Source organism: Felis catus, chromosome C2 (assembly GCF_018350175.1).
Source record: "Felis catus isolate Fca126 chromosome C2, F.catus_Fca126_mat1.0, whole genome shotgun sequence".
Taxonomy (NCBI): Eukaryota; Metazoa; Chordata; class Mammalia; order Carnivora; family Felidae; genus Felis; species Felis catus.
Genome location: NC_058376.1, coordinates 71871491 through 71892301, shown reverse-complemented (window position 1 = coordinate 71892301; position 20811 = coordinate 71871491). Strand labels below are relative to the sequence as shown.

The 20811-nt window shown below is 44.9% G+C and overlaps 1 protein-coding gene across 1 annotated transcript; it reads left to right on the top strand.

Moving 5' to 3' along the window:
- The first annotated feature begins 4325 nt into the window (after positions 1–4325).
- TM4SF19 (transmembrane 4 L six family member 19) lies at positions 4326–17302 on the top strand. Its single transcript, XM_003991740.5, has 5 exons — positions 4326–4820; positions 12591–12792; positions 13330–13407; positions 15740–15909; positions 16166–17302. The coding sequence occupies exons 2-5, from the start codon at positions 12592–12594 to the stop codon at positions 16344–16346; spliced, it is 630 nt and encodes a 209-aa protein (XP_003991789.2). The 5' UTR covers positions 4326–4820; position 12591; the 3' UTR covers positions 16347–17302.
- The last annotated feature ends 3509 nt before the right edge of the window (positions 17303–20811 follow it).

The following is a 20811-nucleotide window of genomic DNA, read 5'->3' as shown; positions in this document are numbered from 1 at the left end:
AGAGTGGAACTGGGAAGTAGTGTATAGATTAGAGATGCATCATGAAAGTAGAAATGGAAAGACTTCCTGTCGGATTAGATGTGGAGGAACGAAGGAAAGCGAAATCAATCATGAGTTTCCGGCAGGGAGTAGGTAGCGGTGTCGTCACTGAGGCAGGAAGATGTGATCAGGCAGGTTAGGTCGAGGGAGAGATCATTTTGGACCTGTTCACTGTGATACTTCCAAGGGTAGGTGTAGTACAGGAAGTTGGACATGTGAGCGCGAAGCTTGGAGGAGAGCTGGACTGGAATTAGAGATCTGAAAAACCATCAGCATTACAGAGCTTATTAGTCCCATGAGAAAGAGTGAGGTCACCTAGGGACAAAGTTGAAGCAGAGGGTCCAGAATCCGGGTCTGGAGATCACCCAACAGAAAGAGTTGAGGGGATGCAGCCAGTGAGAGAAGAGAAACACCAGAGTGAGGTGTCAAAGGAGTGAAGAGCAAGAATTTCAAAAAGGCTCTAGAGGCCAACTAGGTCTAATTCTGTCTCAGGCTCAAGTAAAAAGGACAGGGAAGTGTTTATTAGATGCAAAAAGTCATTGAGGAGACCAAGAACAATCTCAGTGTGGTGTTGGAAACGGAAGCCTAATTGGAGTGCGTTGACGTTTGTAATATTTGTATACTAATGAAATAAAAAGAAAAACAATACTTCCTCTTCAGTGGACTGGTATGAATGGCAATCCTTTCAACATCTATCTTCCTTTTTTTCTCCCTCCAATTAAGGGAATGTGCTCTCCTGTTTAGTCAGCTGTCAGTTGAGGTCGGAGCCCACCCACAAGGAAGCTGACAGTCTGTCACTTTTATTTGGGGAAGACTGGCCTGATGGTCATCATCTTTTTCCCTTCCCTCTGCCAGTGAATTCCATGCTCTCGGCTTCCTCTATTCCTTGCTCAGACCCCACCTCCAGACCCCCCAGTAGCCCTTAGAATGGAACATCTGTCTCTCCTGTTCTCCTAAGCCTTTCAGTCTTGGTTTATGGCATTAGGCAAATTATTTTCCCACCCAAGCCCCGTTCTTAATGTGTGCCTTTCCTAGACTCCCATCTGCTTCTCCCTAGAAATGTCACCACCAAAGTGGTAACTAGTAGGTGTGTCTCCAGTGGAGCCAAATTCTAAGATTATTAACACATCGGTAAAAAGGTAATGCTGGAGTTCTTTTGTGGCCGTGTCCAGGCCTCCGTTACCATAGAGGCTTCCTACAGGGACGTGAAGAATTGAACTAAAGCTGGCCTTACCAAGTAAAACTGTTGCAAGTATGCCGTTTCTAAAAGAAGTATCTTATTGGTAAGACTAATCATTGAAGTGTGACACATTTACCCTAAGGAACAAAAACCTACAGCTGCTATCATAAGCCCCAAAGAAGTCTGGTACTTTCTTTCAGGGGTTAAAGCCAAATTCCATCACTTCCCTTTGCTCCACAAGCACCATTTGAATGATACCCATATGAGAGTGTCAGCTGTTAGATAAGCCATTGAGTTGGGAACAGAGACCCCTTCTAAAAATCTGAGCGAGATCTGGCAGTTAGCCATCAGATCCCTCTAATGGCCCAAGTAACAGGTTTCTAACAGATAATGCATATAAAATCCTTTCGCTAAGCTGAGATCCAAGAACAGCGGGAGGGGACTAATTCTAGGCATCTCACATTTTATTTAATGTTCAAAATAAACTTACAAGGTAGGCATCGTTTCATAAATGAAAAACTGAGGCCCAGATTATTACTGGGGCTCTGTAAACCACTCAAGTTCACATAGCTAATAGGTATTTGTGACAGGAATTGAGACCCAGGTCCCTTAGGTGCCCAAGCACCACAGTACCGCCTCTAAGAAGAAATACTTTAAAATGGTTGGAATCTGGGTTGGGGGCAAAAAAAAAAAAAAAACACAACAAAAAACTCAAGCATGAAGGGTGTGGAATTGTGTAGAGCATACAGTCAGATAACAGGATCATTTCCCCAATCTCATTCACTGTTAACTCTGAGCAAGTCAAATTCCTCTGCTCTAGAATCTCTTCATCTGCATAATAAAGCTAACCTAACGTGTATTTTATTTGCTGTAAGTCTGTTGTAAAGATCTAATGAGATAGTTTGTACATGTGTTGTATAAGGTGAATAAATGTCTCTTCTTACTATAAAGCTTTGTGAATACCCAGCCTAGTATCTTTTATCAAAATTCAGTTCTCTGGAAAGACACAAGAATTCATTTAGGTTCTAAATGGTTCCCTTTTGCAGTGAAAATGAAAACTGGTTCTATTTAATGAACTTTCCAATGGTTATTTACCAGCTTGTCTTCAGGCACATGTACACCTGCATACATAGAAAGCAGCTCGTATGTAGTTTTTAAAAAAATTTTTTTTTCTTCAACGTTTTTTTATTTATTTTTGGGACAGAGAGAGACAGAGCATGAACGGGGGAGGGGCAGAGAGAGAGGGAGACACAGAATCGGAAACAGGCTCCAGGCTCCGAGCCATCAGCCCAGAGCCTGACGCGGGGCTCGAACTCCCGGACCGCGAGATCGTGACCTGGCTGAAGCCGGACGCTTAACCGACTGCGCCACCCAGGCGCCCCTCGTATGTAGTTTTTAAAAAACGTAATAGTCTGTTACAATTATCCCTTCTCATATACATGCATCAACGGTTTTCTCAGGATTATTTGTTTGCATCATTAGAAGTAAAATCTGTGCACAGAGACTATGCGTGTTACTTGGTCTGGTGGATGAATTAATTCATTAACCAAGTGATTCCTGAACTCCTACCAAGTTCTAGGCTCTATGGTAGGTTCTGGGTATACAGAACAGAGTAAGATACAGCCTCTGCCCTCAGGGATCTCACAGTTGTGGGAGAAGAGGCATAAAAACAGCACAGGTAAATCAAATGCCGTTGGAAGTGGGCAACAAAAAGCAGTGACCGTAAAGGAAAAGATTGATAAATGGGACTTAATCAAAATCAAGAACTTCTCTTCATCAAAAGGTATCAGCAGCAGCAGAAAAGCAAAGCACAGACGAGAGGAAACATTCATAATACATACATCTGACCAAGGTGTCATGTCTGGAGTTATAAAGAACTCCCACAAATCAGTAAGAAAGAACCAATAAAAACTGAGCAAATGACTTGAGCAGGCACTTCTCAAAAAAGGAATTCCAAATGGCCGGGTAAGTGTACAAAAAGTGCTTACTCATCAAGAAAATTCAAATTGAAACCACAATGAGAAACTACTAAACCACTGGAATGCCTAAAATTAAAAATGTTGGTGAGAATGGGAAGTAACTGGAACTCACACACTGTTGCTGGGAGGTGCAAACTGGCAGGACCACTTTGGGCTACTAACAATATCATTTACTAGAATTAAATATCCACCTACCCTATGACCCAGCAATCCCCCGCCTAGGTATATTCCCTAGAAAAATTAGTGCATAGGTTTTCCAAAAGACATGTATAAGAATATTTATAGTGGCATTATCTATAATAGGTAAAAATTGGAAATAATTTAAATGTCCATCAACAAGTAGAATAAATTGTAATATAATTCCATATAATGGAATAATAAAAAAGAATGAATCATATGAAAGATGAATCTTATATATACAACATTGTGTGAAGAAAACCGGACACAAAAAAGTGCACACTATATGATTCCATTTATATGAAATTCAAAGATAGCCAAAAGCTAATTGGTGATAAAAGCCAAAATAAATACACTGGGGATAGGGATAATGAAGAGAGGGGACATACTAGAATCTTCTGGAGATTCTGGCGATGTCCCGTATCTTGATTTGTAATGACCCAGTTACCCTGGGTACACATATACAAATTCATTAAGTTTTATAATTAAGATTTGTGGGAGTGCCTGGCCGGCTCAGTTGGTGGAACATGTGACTCTTGATCTTGGGGGTGTAAGTCTGAGCCCCCAGATTGGGTGTAGAGATTATTTTAAAAAGATCTTTAAAAAAATAAAAGTGTGGCATATTTTATTGTGTGTATAGAACACCTCAGTTTAAAAAATAAGAAAGTACAGTGAGAACATAGAGAAAGAAGTGCCTAACTCTGAGTGAAGAAATCGGGGAAGACTTCCCTGGGGATGATTGAACTGAATCTTGAATAGGAGAGTGTCAGAAAGGGGTGAGAGATCTCCCATGCAGAGAGCACCACAAAATGCTCAGCACTCTCGTGTGACTGCTACAAGATGATGGTGGCCTGGGGCTTGAACAAGAACGTTAGGAGGCTAGTAAAGGAACCATGCAACAAATCCAGTCAGCAAAGTAAGGAGGGTGATAAGGAAAACATGGTGGCTGCTCTGTCCAGTGCTGGTTTTCCAAAGAGCCCCAATTCTGCAATGAGTGAAAGATACGGGCTGCTAGTATGTGAAAAAGTATTGCTGCTTGAGAAAGACGGGAGGATAAGGTATTTCTCACGGGTTCTTGTCTGACTCATTGAGACACTTTAGCTCACGAGGCCATGGCTCCTGGTTCCTTCCTTAAGGTCACATGAGAGTGAGCAGAGGGTGGGTCATCAGGAGAGGGCTCACCAAGAAGAGAAAATTCCTTCAATGGAGGCCTGTGGGCGGTGGTGTGGGGGCGCATGCACACTCACAGGCTCGCTTGCCTGGGTGACCTCCCCATATATACAGAGCCACCCTGCCCTCTTGGAGGGTCCTGACACGGGAGCCTCTGGCCTGCCCTGCAGGAGTCACAGTCCCAGCCGGGGCTGTGGGAGCACAGGCCTACGTTGAAGACAGAGCCCTTCTCCAGCTTCTTTGTCTCCCATCCTGATTCTTGCCACTGGACGCAGGTAAGCAGAGATGAAAGGGCTCAGTGAGGAGATAGCCAGGGAACAGTATGGCCTAACAGTTAAGGGCACAAACTTCCAACTCGAATGAGACCTGGCTCTGCCACAGAGCAGCTGTGTGGCTTCAGGCAATTCACGTCACTTCTCTTTGCCTCGGTTTGTCAACTTTGGGCTTTTCCACATGCTTAGAATACTTTTCCTTGCCAACTTTGCCTGCCTAATGCCTCGTTGTCTGTGAACTCTTAGCTTGGTCAGCACTTCCTCCAGAAGGTGTTACCTCACTTCTGCAGGACAAGATTAGGCGGTCCCTGGTGTGCTTCCATTACACCTTTGGTTGGACACCTCTGCTCAGCACCTGTTTATTGCCCTGTCATTGTCCCCATTCGGCTTTAAGCTTCTCAAGAGAAGAGACCGTCTCTGATTCGCCGTGGTATCTCCAGCTCCTAGCATCGTGACTGCCAGAAAGCAGTCATTTACACTTAATAAATATTGACTGCTGAAGGAATGAAAGGCTGTCGGGGTGATGAGTGAGGTAGATAGACACACAGAGAATATGCAGTCTTTTCCTTCATATGACTTAGCGGATCACTTCTATTGTTGCCTAGACATCTGGCCAGTGATTTGTTTACCCGGCCAGGATCACAGGTTAAAACAGGGCCTGCCTGGGGCGCCCGGGTGGCTCAGTCGGTTAAGCAGCCGACTTCGGCTCAGGTCATGATCTCGCGGTCCGTGAGTTCGAGCCCCGCGTCGGGCTCTGTGCTGACAGCTCAGAGCCTGGAGCCCGTTTCAGATTCTGTGTCTCCCTCTCTCTGACCCTCCCCCGTTCATGCTCTGTCTCTCTCTGTCTCAAAAATAAATAAACGTTAAAAAAATAAAAAAATAAAAATAAAACAGGGCCTGCCCGAAAGCCTGGTTTTAAGCTTTCACCTTATGAACCTGCTTCTCTCTTCAGAGATCAAATTGGCCAAACTCTTTGCTAATTTCTGGCTCAGAGTTGTGGAAATGTTTCTCAGAATGTTGTGATTTCTTGGGGAACAGAGTCAGGGAGAAGGAGTGAAATTGAAACTAATCTGAATTAGTTGAGGCAGCCCAGCAAATGCTTTTTTAGAAGATTAGTGGACGGCCAGGATTCTCTGAATTCCACTCATCCCAAAGGCCGTGCTCAACTTCTTAATTTTCCCTCTGCGTGTTTATATTTTTTTTAGTTTCCTTTATAAACCTCTTTCCTGATAGAAATATTTCCACAGAAGGGATCGTCCGGGCGGGAGGGGGGTGGTTATCTAAGTCTAGACAGGCCTTAGTCACAGGTGGATTCAAAGGTGGCCCAACGAATTCCTGAACAAAAGCTCCTCCCGGCCCGTGGTCTACAGCGCATGCTTGAAAGTCCAACCACACACTGGTCCTTACTTGGGCCCTTGACAAGATGTCAGTCCTCTGGGAGGGGGTGCGGGTTGAAGTTACTTGCTAACACCCCGAGGGGTTAATTCGAGCCGACACGGACACACTGAGAGCCCTGCACTCAATGACCGAACAGTCTGGGAGGGAGGCTGCGCAGACACGCACTTACATCCTGAAGGTTGGTGGGCAGACTGTGGGGAGAACTGTTTTCCTACAGGTGCCCTGTCTCCCGACAGCAGGGCCAGCTCATCGCCCTAAAGGCCCGAGGCTGCAGCAAGTACTTCAGGAAAAGAGGCCTCCTGCAGTGGGCCCCCTGGGAGAGGGCAGGGGGAAGAAACCACAGCATCCCTCCTGATCCCTGGTCCCCACTTCCCTCCAGCTTCCTCCCATCCCTGGGTTAAGGGTCACTGTTCCCCCATACCCTACCTCCAACTCCCTCTCCCTGGAGGCCTGAACTTACTTTCATCCAGGGGCAAGTTCTTTTATTCACTGTGAGAAAAATGGCTTCAGGAGCAAATACCCTGGGGCAAGGGCACACAATGAGACAACTCTCCACCCTAAACACTAGCCCCTGCAGCTGGAAGTTCTCCCTTGGGAAGAGTTGCAAGAGGCAAGCTTGGGCTCTGAGATTAGGGGAAGCAAAGGTCCCTAGGGGCTGCAGGGGTTGGGGAATGATGGGAAGGGCACAGGAGCATAACCCCCAACGCAAAGGCCTGCTCAGCGCTGTGTCTGGCACCAATCTCTTTACCATGAGCTGCAGCCGGACAAATACAAAATGCTGGGCCAATCAAGTTTTTGTTTTTAAGAACTGACTTTGTAAGTTGTAAAACTGCTTTGTTCTTTTAATGTTTATTTTTGAGAGAGAGACAGAGTACAAGTGGGAGAGGGGCGGAGAGAGAGGGAGACACAGAATCCAAAGCAGGCTCCAGGCTGTCAGTGCAGAGCCGGGCTTGAACCCACGAACCGTGAGATCATGACCTGAGCCAAAGTCCAAATGCTTAGCTGACTGAGTGACCCAGGCCCTTCACAAAGCTGTTTTTGAAAAGGTATGATAGGGGTGCCTGGGTCGTTCAGCTGGTTAAGTGCCTGACTCTTGGATTTGGCTCAGGTCACGATCCCATGGTTTGTGAGTTCAAGCCCTACACTGGGCTCTGTGCTGACAGTGCAGATGCTTGGGATTCTCTCTCCCCTCTCTCTCTGCCCCTACCCTGCGTGCGTGCTCTCTCTCTTTCAAAATAAACTTAAAAAAAAAATTTTTTTTTTTTAAAGGTATGATAAGGGGCGCCTGGGTGGCGCAGTCGGTTAAGCGTCCGACTTCAGCCAGGTCACGATCTCGCGGTCCGTGAGTTCGAGCCCCGCGTCGGGCTCTGGGCTGATGGCTCAGAGCCTGGCGCCTGTTTCAGATTCTGTGTCTCCCTCTCTCTCTGCCCCTCGCCCATTCATGCTCTGTCTCTCTCTCTCTGTCCCAAAAATAAATAAACGTTGAAAACAAAAATTAAAAAAAAATAAATAAAAGGTATGATAAAAAATGTAGGATAGTCTTTCCTAGGAAGGAATCTAGAAAAAGGGTAGGATCGATAGGCACACATAGGGCTTCAATATTAGTGGTAGCGACCTGTTTTGTAAGCTGGTTGTATTTATACGGATGTTGCTTAGTTTTTCCATAGAACTTATAAGTATATACATTGTGTTTAATGTTTTTAACTCTGAGATATTTTATTATGTATGTATGTGTATGTATGTGTGTAAAAGAGAGAAGCGGGTCCCTGATTCACACATATTTTCTGATTATGTGCAAAGTAATGTGTTAGGAGGGGAGTGCCAAGAGCCTCACGGTGAGATGGACTCAGCTAAATTGCAAAGCAGCACAGGCAACTTCTTCGGAATGTCAAAGCACTGATATTTTTCAGATCCGCATTGACAGGAGTCTACCAAATCTCACCAGCCTTATTCTAATTCACATTTAGAAAAACAACAAGAAGCGCATGTATCAGTGAAAATGTAAAAAGGAGAAACGGCTATAAGTAAAGGTGCCGAGGTGGCATTTTTCACCTTATCTAGTTGAGACATGTAATTTTTCAAGTTCATTGTTACATAATTAAAAAAACAATAACCTCGTATTTTATTGCCTGGTAGAGGTACTCAGTTGCAGGGATATACCACAATTTATTTATTCACCTATTGATGAACATTTGAGTTATTTCTCAATTTCAGTTAATTTTTTTATTATGGTAACATGTATATATCACAACATTTATTACTTTAAACACTTTAAAGTGCACAATGCAGTGGCATCTATTGCATTCAAAATATTGGGTAACCATTACCTCTATCTATTTCTAGAATTATTTCATCACCCCAAACAGAAACTCTGTAACCATTAAACAATAACTCCGCATTCCTCCACCCTCAGTCTCTGGTAGCCGCTAATCTACTTCTGTCTCTCTGAATTTGCCTACTCTGGATATTTCACGTAAGTGAAATAATACAATATTTATCCTTCAGTGTCTGGCTTATTTCATTTAGCATAATGTTTTCAAGTTTCATCCATGTTGTAGCATGCTTCAGAACTTCTTTCCTTTTCATGGCTGTATAATATTCCATTGTATGCACACGCCACATTTTATTTATCCATTCATCTGTTGGTGGACACTTAAGTTGTTCCCATTTTTCTAACTTGTAGTTGTTATGAATAAAGCTGCTATGGACATTCAAGTCCTAATCTTTGTGTGGACATGTACTTTCATTTCTCTTCGATAAACATGTAGAAGTGGAATTACTTGATCATTTGGTAAGTTCAATGTTTAACTTTATAAGAAACTGCCAAGCTAATTTACAAAGTGGTCTGGCGCGGGGGGCGGGGGGGGGGGCAGGGGCGGGGGGGGAGGCGCTGGGTGGCTGAGTCAGTTAAGTGACTGACTCTTGATTTTGGCTCAGGTCATGATCTCTTGGTTCTGAGTTTGAGCCCTATCGGGCTCTATGCTGACAGTGCGGAACCTGTTTGGTATTCTGTCTCCCTCTATCTCTGCCCCTCCCCCACTTGTGTGTTTTCTCTCTCTCTTTCTGTCTCTCTCTCTCATATAAATAAGTAGGCTTAAAAACAAACAAAATAAGGGGCGCCTGGGTGGCGCAGTCGGTTAAGCGTCCGACTTCAGCCAGGTCACGATCTCGCGGTCCGTGAGTTCGAGCCCCGCGTCAGGCTCTGGGCTGATGGCCTGGAGCCTGTTTCCGATTCTGTGTCTCCCTCCCTCTCTCTCTCTGCCCCTCCCCCGTTCATGCTCTGTCTCTCTCTGTCCCAAAAAAAAAAAAAAAAAATCCCTCTCTCTCTGCCCCTCCCCCGTTCATGCTCTCTCTCTGTCCCCCCCCAAAAAAAAAAAAATACAAAGTGGTTTGTACTATTTGCATTCTCACCAGCTACATATGAATGTTCTGGTTGCTTTACATCCCCCCCCAATACTTGGTGTAGTCCAACCTTTTAATGGAAACAATTCTGCTGGGTCTGCAGTAGGATCTTATTTTAGTTTTAATTTGTGTTTCCTTATGTTAATGATGTTCAGCATCTTTTCTTGCTCTTAGCTATCATCCATATATCTTCTTCTGTGAGATGGAATGAAATATCTGTTTAAATCCTTTTGCCATTTTCTAAATCAACCTGTCTCATTATTATAGAGATGTAAGAGTTCTTCATATAATCTAGTTACAGTGTGTTATCAGATGTGTATGCACTCGTATTCACATACACATTTACAAAATTTATGTTGTGAATATTTTCTGCCAGTCCGTGGTTTGCTTCTTTATTTTCTTCATGGTGTCTTTTGTAGAACAAATTAATTTTGAAGTAGTTTAACTTCTCATTTTTATGGGTTGTACTTTTTGTGTTTTATCTAATAAGTCTTTTTCTAACTCAAGTCCCAATGTTTTCTCCTTTGTTTTCTTCTAAAATTTTAGTAAGTTTAAGCCTATGGTTCATTTCTAACTAATTATTAAATATGGTTTACAGTAATAGTCATGGTATATATATATCATATATATATATGATATAATATTATATATATATTGTTTTGCACATAGATTGTCATGGCACTGTTCGAGACTATCCTTTTCCCACTGAAATAATATCTTTTTCAAAAATCATTTGCTCGGGGCGTCTGGGTGGCTCAGTCGGTTAAGCGTCTGACTTCGGCTCAGGTCATGATCTCACGGTCCGTGAGTTTGAGCCCCACGTCGGGCTCTGTGCTGACAGCTCAGAGCCTGGAGCCTGTTTCGGATTCTGTGTCTCCCTTTCTCTGCCCCTCCTCCGTTCATGCTCTGTCTCTCTCTGTCCCAAAAATAAATAAACATTGAAAAAAAAAATTAAAAAAAATCATTTGCTCATATCTGTGTATGTCTATTTCTGAATTCTCTAGTCTGTTCTAGTGGTCTGTATGTCTTTATGCACCAGCACTTTACTTTCTGTACCTTTACTGTAACTTTATAATGTCTTGAAATCACATGGTGTAAGTCCTCCAACTTTGTTCTTTTTCAAAATTATTTTGGCTAATCTAGGACCTTGGCATTTCCATCTAAATTGAGATTCAGTTCGTTAATTTCTGCAACAAAATGTTGCTAGAATTTTGGCTGAGATTGCATTGAATCTACACATCAATTTTTTTTTAAATTTTTAATGTTTATTTAAAAAATCCATTATTTTTGAAAGACAGAGAGAGAGAGAGAGAGCAGGGGAGGAGCAGAGAGAGAGGGAGACACAGAATCCAAGGCAGGCTCCGGGCTCTGAGCTGTCAGCACAGAGCCCCAAGAACTGGGAGATTATGAGCTGAAGTCGAATGCTTAACAGATTGAGCCACCCAAATGCCTCTACTAAACATCAATTTAGAGATAATTGACATGTTAATGAGAGTCTTTTGACCCATGGATGTTGTATATCTCTCCATTTATTTAGGTCTTTAATTTTTCTCAGGAATCTTTTGTTCTTTTTAGTGCACAGATCTTGCACATATTTTGTTGAATTTATCCATAAGTATTTTCTATTTTATGCCATTATTTATTTTTAATCTTTTAAAGTTATTTATTTATTTTTGAGAGAGAGACAGGAGACAGAGAGAGGGAGGGAGGGAGGGGCAGAGAGAGAGAGGGGGAGAGAGAATCCCAAGCAGGCTCTGCACTATCAGCATGGAGCCTGATGTGGAGCTTGAACTCACAAACCGTGAGATCATGACTTGAGCCAAAATCACGAGTTGGATGCTTAACTGACTGAGCCCCCAGGTGCCCCTATTTTATGCTATTTAAATGATATTGTTTAAATTTTTTCAATTTGTCATTGCTTGTGTATAGAAATACAACAAAATCTTTGTATATTAATTTTTTCAATTAAAAAAAAATTTTTAATGTTTATTTTTGAGACAGCCCGTGCAAGTGGGAGAGGGGCAGAAGAGAGTGGGACAGAGGTTCCATAGCAGGCTCTTTGCTGACAGCAGAGACCCTGATGGGGGCTCGAACTCACAAACCATGAGATCATGACCTGAGCCAAAGTCAGATGCTTAACAGACTGAGGGACCCAGGCACCCCTGTGTATTAAGTTCTTATCCTGTGACTTGCTAAACTCACTTACTAGTTCTAGTAAATTTTTGATAGATTCTTTTGGATTTTATTTTTTTTTCTTTTTTTAAATATTTATTTATTTTTGAGAGAGACAGAGACACAGCTTGAACGGGGGAGGGGCAGAGAGAGAGAGAGGAGACACAGAATCCGAAGCAGGCTCCAGGCTCCGAGCTGTCCGCACAGAGCCTGATGCGGAGATGCAGGGCTCGAACCCACAGACGATGAGATCATGACCCAAGCCGAAGTCGGACGCCCAACTGACTGAGCCACCCAGGCTCCCCGATTCTTTTGGATTTTCTACATAGATAATCATGTTACCTTACTTCTTTCTTTCCTATCCGTATGGCTTTTGCTTCTTTTTATTTTCTTATTGCACTGGATAGCACTTCCTGCACAATAATGAATGGAAGTGGTAAGAGTAGACATCTTTAAAATGGCATTTTTTAAAGAGAGAGGGTGACACCTTTAAACATTTTTTTCTGTATCAAATAGAAATAATCACTAGCTATAACAGAGGTACAGCAAAACATGAGGGGATGAGGAGTGTGTGCATGTGAGTGGGGGTTGGCAGAAAATGGAGCAATTAAATCCTACCCATTGGGGCATATTTATAAAAGGCAGCGTTTCAAAGCAGGTTTCTTGGCTCTTCTTGATCTGTACCCCGGGAGGTCATAGTATCTGTAGTCTGTCTCCCCCACCCCACCCTTGCTATGAGTGTTCTCCTTCCTGATGCTCCCAGCAGCAGAGCCACCATGACCCTCCGTCCATTGGTTCCAGGATGCTGTCCTCTCCTGGTGTGATGGCATGCTCACGGACCTGCTCCCGCATCCTGGGGCTGAGCCTCGGGACCACTGCCCTGTTTGCTGCTGGAGCCAACACAGTGCTCCTCTTTCCCAACTGGGATGTGAGCTACCTGTTGAGAGGCCTCATTGGCAAGCAAGCCATGCTGGGCTCTGGGCTCTGGGGAGGAGGCCTCATGGTAAGTGTTCTGAGTTCCCCAGCTGTGACTTTGCCAGACACGCCTCGGGGTGGAACAGGGAGGTAGTAGGGTAGTCATGTTTTGGTTCCTTGCAAGAATGCTTGATCTTGGGGGCGCCTGGCTGTCTCAACGGGTAGAGCATGTGCCATCTTGATCTCAGGGTGAGTTCGAGACCCATGTTGGGTGATTTACTCAAAAATAAAATCTTAAAGAAAAAAAAAAAGAATGCTTGACCTAGCAAGCTGGTCTCAGTTGTATATCAGTTCCGAGGAACAGGAGACTCTAGGAAGACTTGTCAGGTCTTGTGGCTGAACTTTGGCTCGGGACTAGCAGGCCAGGGGTAAACGTTGCCGGCCAGAGAGGCAGATCAGGCTAGTCACCCAACTGGGTCCTGATAGTCAAAGCCAAACCCTCTGGGAAACATAGGATAATCAAGTCCATGTGAGGTGCCCAGCCAATCTATTTCAACAGCCACAGGTGGCAGCTAGAAATGTCAATTACCCAATCTCTTTCTACCTTTCTTCTCTCCTCTCCCAGGTACTCATTGCAGCTACCCTCATCTCCTTGATGGGCTGGAGATATGGCTGCTTCAGTGAAAGTGGGCCCTGTCAAAGTGTAAGCACCAGATTCTACTCTTCTAACACCTAGAATACCCCTACATTCTGTCGCTCTACAGGCAGAGTGGTAAAGAGGCAATGTCAGTCTTGGGGCTTGAAGTCAGGTGCTTACTGTATCCCTTAATAATCCTAAGCTATCGGGCAACTTCCTTAACCTTTCTGAGACTCAGGTGCTCCTCTGTAAAATGGGAGTGAACAGGATCAAGTCAACAGAGTAGGTGTTTAATGAGCCAGAAATGTCTATAAACATGCAGGAACTGTTACTATTATTTTTAGCCTATTGAACAATATGGACACGATTTAAGTGCACTGCAATCATGTGTCTTTGATAGAAAATTTCCTGGCTATTTTGTGTAACTTTTCTTAGAGTTGGAAAAATTTCCAGAAATCATCTAATGACTAGATTCTAGTCTAACCCCTCCATTTTACAGATAATGAAACTGAGGCCCAGAATAAATCTGCACTTATTAATTACAGTGGCATTTCGGAAAAATCTCAGTACATACATAGTATAAGATATATTGCTGATTCAGTCTCAGACACATGAACTTGTGGCCTCCTTACAGTAACTCTACAGCCTGCTGTGCTATCTGCGGCCCATGTACTGGGAATTCCTCTGATTCAGAATTATATGCTAAAGAATTAAATATCAACACCCACGCATTTCATTCACAATCTGTTCTCAGTCTCTCCTGGTTTTCCCCTAGGCGAGTGGGTAGTTCTCAGACTTAAGCCTGCATCAGAATCCCTGAAGGGTTTGTTAAAACCAAAACCAGGGGGGCATCTGGGTGCCTCAGTTGGTTAAGCGCCCGACTTCAGCTCAGGTCATGATCTCACGGTTTGTGAGTTCGAGCCTCATGTTGGGCTCCGTGCTCATAGCTCAGAGCCCGGAGCCTGTTTCAGATTCTGTGTCTCCTTCTCTCTTACTCTCCCCCATTCATGCTCTGTCTCTGTCTTAAAAATAAATAAACATTAAAAAAATTAAAAAAAAAAAGATTGTTGGGCCTCACCCCCAGATTTTCTGATTCAGAGTGGGGTGAAGTGGGAAATTGTGCATTTCTAACAAGTTTTCAGGTGATGTGATGCTGCCAGGACAGGGATCACATTTTGAGAACCACTGTCCTAGGCTTCCATCAGACTAGTTCACCTCGAATCTTTAACTTAGAGTCAAAACTGACCATGCGCCTTTCCCTGGCCCCTCCCAAGCTCCAAACTGGCTTGACATAAAATGACTCTGTGATTCTGTATAAAAGCTATATATCTGCATATATGTATGTACATATATGTATATACATATGTATGTATATATGTGTATATATACATGTATGTATGTATATACATATATATGCATACATATATATTTTTTTTATTTAAAAATTTAAAATATGTACTCTTTGCAAGGGAGAAAATGACCTAGTATCCCGAGAAAGAAGCCAATTTAAAAGCAAGCTAGAGGGGCGCCTGGGTGGCGCAGTCGGTTAAGCGTCCGACTTCAGCCGGGTCACGATCTCGCGGTCCGTGAGTTCGAGCCCCGCGTCAGGCTCTGGGCTGATGGCTCGGAGCCTGGAGCCTGTTTCCGATTCTGTGTCTCCCTCTCTCTCTGCCCCTCCCCCATTCATGCTCTGTCTCTCTCTGTCCCAAAAAAAAAAAAAACAAAAAAACATTGGGGGAAAAAAAAAGCAAGCTAGAATCCTGCCAACTCATTGTTATCTTTTAGGAGGGAAGTGAGTGGTACAAAGACTAGAAAAGTGCAGTGACAGCACTGGAGTCACTTCAGAGTTGACTGTCATTTCTCTCTGTCTCTGTTTCCCTCCCTCCTTTCTTTCCTCCCCTCCTTCCCTCTTTCCTCCCCTGCTTCCTTTCTTGCTTGATTTGAGAAAGTGAGGAATCAGGGATGGGAGTATGGAACCTTTGAGAACACAGCTTTCCTTTAGAAGAGTCAGAAGTGGGCATATGCAAAATGACAATCAAACCCTTCAACCCAGAGGCTGAATGGCTTCAGTCTGAGTATAAAAGCTTTTAATGCCAACCTGCTGAGAAGCTCTGCAGAGCCTGCTGGGTCAGGGAGACCCAGGTCCATGTGCTACTGCTTCCCCCTTCTCAGTGCTTTCTCTCCCTCCCTACCCCCCACACTTCCTGGCTCTGCCACTGACCCCACATCAGTCACCTTTGCCTTGGTTATCCTTTAAAGGAGGTGCCAGGGGCAGAATTATCCCCATGTGATATGATGGGGGGAAGCCTGAGCACCAGAGAAGTTAGACTTGTCCCCATCACCCCACCACTTGGTCACGACCCCGTCTCACCTTATGGCTTCTTCTCTCCCTCTACAGATGCTCACTGCTCTGCTGTCCAGTAGCCTGGCTTTTCTAGGAGCCTTGATTTGCTTTATCACTTCTGGTGTAGCCCTGAAAGATGGCCCTTTATGCATGTTCGATGCCTCATCCTTCAATCAGATGCAAGCTTGGAAATATGGTTACCCATTCAAAGACTTGCATAACAGGTAAATGGATGGAGTCTTTTCACAGAGGCAGAGAAAGATGACAAGAAAGACACACAAACTCCTTTTGGTCACACATTCTAGCATCTCCTTTCTCTGGGAAGATGCTCAGAATTTTGCAGATGCAGCAACAATAGTTACCCTCAAAAGTCTAGTCCTTTGACCTTGGCTGGGGGAGGCACCAGGTTTCTATCGAGGCTGCTTATTTGGCTTTTATTTCTTTTTCCTCAAACCCTGGTCTCCTTATTTTTGGGGATAGGAATTATTTGTATGACCGTTCACTCTGGAACTCTGTCTGCCTGGAGCCTTCTAAAGCCGTCATCTGGCACGTGTCCTTCTTCTCCACCCTTCTGTGCGTCAGCCTCCTCCAGATTCTCCTGGTGGTCATTCATTTCATCAACAGCTTCTTGGGACTTTTCTGCAGCCTCTGTGAGAAGTGATAGGTAAATGCCCTTTCATGCGAGAGAGTTTTCCTCAGAAACTGTCTTGAATCCCTTCTGTAAGAAGTGGGTATGGATTGTAAACAAACTTCCTTTTTAGGTGTGCCTGTAACAATGATTCCTTGAGCATAGGCTGAATGATATTGGTGAATTTTGAATCACATTGTAAACTGCAAGTCATTATTATTGTGTAGGAACTTATGGTTCATAAAATGTCTTCCAGCCATGGCCTCATTTCAGCCTCTCAACAACCCTGTAAAATTGGTCACAGGTCACAGATATAGCAGTTGAAGTTCCTAGAACATAACGGACTTAATGCCTAAAAGCTCTCACCTGGGTTCAGGTAAAGTTAGTACTTGAGCTCTTATCTTCTAAATTCAAGTTCACCAGTTGTTATGCACTAAACTGTGTGTCCCCAAAATTCATAGGTTGAAGCCCTCACCCCCCCCATGTGACTATATTTGTAGATAGAACCTTTAAGAAGCTAATTAAGGTTAAATGAGGCCATAAAGGTAGGACCCTAATCCAGTAGGACTAGCATCTTTTTTTTTCTAAATGCTTATTTATTTTTGAAAGAGGGAGAGAGACAGAGCGCAAGCAGGGGAGGGACAGAGAGAGGAAGACACAGAATCTGAAACAGGATCCAGGCTCTGAGCGGTCAGCACAGAGCCTGATGTGGGGCTCAAACCGACGAACCGTGAGATCGTGACCTGAGTCGAAGTCATATGCTCAACCGACTGAGCCACCGAGGCACCCAGGACTGGCATCTTTTTATAAGAGGAGGATGAGATTCCAAATCTCTCTCTCCACACAAGCACAGAAGAAAAGGCCATGTGAGGACACAGCCAGAAGGTGGCCATCTGCAAGCCAACGAGAGAGGCCTCAATAGAAACCAACCTTGTTGGTACCTTAATATTGGACTTCCAGCCTCCAGAAAATAAATGTCTGTTGTTTGAGCCACTCAGTCTGTAGTGTTTTGTTATGGCAGCCTGAGCTGATTAATCCACCAGTGTTCTTTTCATTCGTGTTCAGTGCAGTTCAATAAGTGGTATACACTGAGTGTCCACTGTGTGGCTGGCTCTGCTGTGCACGCAGTGGATCCAAAGATGACCGAGACATGGCCCTTGACCTTGGACCCTGCCTTGTCCTTGAAGAGCTCATGGTCAGGTTAAGGGAACAAACACATCTCCCAGCAATTTAAATGTCCTATGGTAAGGGCCATGTTAGAGGTCAACAGGACACGAAAAGAGCTCAGAGGAACAGCAAACCGCCAAGGAGAGGGTCTGTGAGAGATCAAGGAAGGCTTCCATTGTGTCTGAGCTGATTCTTGAAATAGCCCGGTAAAGAGAGGAGAAAGGGATTCCCTAGCAGAGGAAACAGCACACTCCAAGGCATGGGGGGGGGGGGAGACACAAGATAGAGCGTGTGGAGAACTGCGGAGCCACGGCTGTTTCTCACGCGGAACGAGGAAAGCAGAGGACTCCCCTCCCTCCCACCTCAGGATCTTGGTCAGGAGGTGGTGTCAGATGGTGAGCAGAGTCAGGAGTGGGATAAAGGAGATCTGGATGGGAAAGCCTGATGGGCAGGGAACAAGATGAAGCGGGCAGAAGCATTCTGGGAAGAAGATGGGTACTGGCAAGAGAAGAGGTAAGTGGACAGGTCCAGGGAATGAGTTTGAGAACCCCAGGCTCTGGATCCACAGAGTGGACAAAGCCAGGAAGGGAGTATGTGGGTCCAGGGGCTGCTGTATCCCCTCCACAGTCCCCTGGGCCCCAGCTCTGTCCCATCAGGGAGGAGCCACTGAAGCACCAGATGCCTCCAGGATACAGGAATTCTTCTGTCACCAGGGAGGAGAGGGAAGGGGAAAGGAGAGGAAAACAGGGGAGGGGAGGGGAAAGGGAGAAGAGGGAGTTCTGCATTCATTCTACCATGGGCTCCATAGCCCTCCACACCTGGTTGTTGGCTGCCCTCTGTGGGATTCTACAGGACACCTGCATTCCCTTCCTTCTCCCTCCATCCCAGGACTACCTCACCCTCAGAATGGGCTTTCACCCTGGGTTTTTCTCCTCAAATGAAAGCTACATCTGGCTCTTGGCTTGGCTTCCAACCAGGTTTTAGGCAGGAGGGCCTATGTTAATCTGTTCATCAGGACAGTGCTAACATTTCGTTAAGAAGAAAAGTTGTCGGTCCCTTGCTTTGTGAATGCCTTCTTGAATATCATCCTGGAAAGAAGAGGATGTTGCCTTGTTTACGATCCTGCTCAGAGAAAAGTGGGCCCATCTTGGGAATAAGTTGGCTGGCCTTCAGCTTTCTGTTGTAGCAACTGGCACTTTAGGTAGTAACAAGTAACAAGTTTAGCCCATTGCTCTCCTGTTCACCCTTTAGGGCAAGGCCTGGGTTTTATTCACCTTTGTATCTCCAGCCCCTAGCACAGATGGAATAATAAAATGTTTATTGAATTAAATTACACACCTAATCTTCTGTGTTTTTAGTTGGACTGGAGTAGGTAGGGTGAGAGAAATATAGCTGAAGAAATCATAAAAAGGGAGGAAAAGTTGGTGTACTAGGAGTATGATTTCTTTCTTTTTTTTAAAAAAATAATGTTGGGGCACCTGGGTGGCTCAGTCGGTTAAGCGTCCGACTCCAGCTCAGGACATGATCTCACGGTCCTTGAGTTCGAGCCCCGCGTCAGGCTCTGTGCTGACAGCTCAGAGCCTGGAGCCTGCTTTGGATTCTGTGTCTCCCTCTCTCTCTGCCCCTCCCCGGCTCATGCTCTGTCTCTGTCTCAAAAATAAATAAAACATTAAAAAATTTCTTTAAAAATTAATGTTTATTTATTATTTTGGGAGAGAGAGATTGAGACAGAGCCCAAGCTGGGGAGGGGCAGAGAGAGGGAGACACAGAATCTGAAGCAGGCTTCAGGCTCTGAGTGTCAGCACAGAGCCCGATGCAGGGCTCAAACCCACTAACCGTGAGATCATGACCCAAGCCAAAGTCAGATGCTTAACTTACTAAGCCACTCAGGTGCTCCTAGGGGTATGATTTCTTAAGGCTGGTGAAATAGTAAGGAGAAAAACACTCTCTGCCCCTTAGGAGACATTGAATTTCTGTGCAAGGCTAGTCTGTGGATGCATGACCCCAGCCAAAGATGGGGCTAGTGCTGCTGAATCAAGGGGCAGTTAAAGAGGGCATGGTTGAGGGCATGCACTGAGCTGCCTTGTGGCCCTTGCACAGACCCCAGTCTGCTGGTCAGTGCCAGGAGGAAGGTTCAGCAACCCTGCCAAATCATGAAAGGTCTTATTTGCAGCAAATGCTGGGGAGATGGTCCTAAGGAACCACTGAAAGATTTCAAGCAGAGCAGTGACAAAGGAAAGCCATTCTGGGGGCACTGTGAAGGGTGGGCTGGGAAGGTGAAGTTCAGGGGAGTTTACCGGATTCGGGGAGACCAATCTAGGCTATACTATCAAGAAAACACATTGTAAACCAAAACTTGGAATAGTAAAATTAGTCTCTACTGGAGCTTGCAAAGGTATACTTTTATAGAAATACTCCCTTTGCATCTGATAGAAGGAAGTTCTGGAATTTGTTAATCCAACCAATAGGAAGCCTGGATGGATACTGGGGGAAATTCTTTTCTTAGTTTTTGAAGCTGGTAGAGGCCAAGATACTACAGTCTTCTACAACAGGACCAGAAACTGGTGCTCGTAAGTGGGGAATACACCTTAATGTCTACTCCTTTCTGAATTTTGCACGGAGAGTACGGTGTGGGTGAGGCTAGGGGAACTGTGAGTTGGCAGTTATGGAGTAGAGCAGGGCACTGCAAACTTTTTCTGTAAAGGGCCATATGGTTTCTGTTGCAACTGCTCAATTCGCTCAATACAGTGCAAAAGCGGCCACACATGTGCAAGCGAGCATAGCTACGTTACAACAGAACTTTACAGATACTGAAATGTTAAATTCACGTGTAGTTTTCACGCGTCACGAAACATTTTTTTGATTTTTTTTCGATCATTTAAAAATATAAAACCCGTTCACAAGTCTTGCATAATGAAATGGAGGTTGGCCTTGCCCACAGGCCACAGTGAGAATGCCCTTTTTTTAGAGCCCTGCCGCCCAATAGCCTTATATCCTTGGATCTCTATGAACCTCAGGTTCCGCGTCAATTCCCTAAAATTGTAGCGCGGTTAATAAACGCTGACAAACTTCGAAGCGCTTTGCGATCCCCACAGGCTCCAACAGCCCTGCGCCAAAGTTAGGGTCGCCTTAGCTCAGCCGGTTTCCGCCCAGCAGCTGGTGCGCAGGCGCCGGGGAGGGCCGCCAGACCCGCAGAGAAGGGAGGGCCTCTCTGCTGGGAGCACGCAGCCGCTTTACGTCAGGGCCAAGGGCGGCGCTGTCGCCCTGGCGACGGTTTCGCAGCCCCGCGCCGCCACCAGCCAGGCCTTCATCTCGACACACTGGGCCAAGA

Excerpts from the sequence above, each read along its gene's own strand:
- TM4SF19 (XM_003991740.5), top strand. The coding sequence starts at position 12,592 with ATGCTGTCCTCTCCTGGTGTGATGGCATGCTCACGGACCTGCTCCCGC. Across the intron at positions 12,793-13,329 it reads TCTGGGGAGGAGGCCTCATG|GTACTCATTGCAGCTACCCT; the intron begins GTAAGTGTTCTG and ends CTCCTCTCCCAG. Across the intron at positions 13,408-15,739 it reads AAAGTGGGCCCTGTCAAAGT|ATGCTCACTGCTCTGCTGTC; the intron begins GTAAGCACCAGA and ends CTCCCTCTACAG.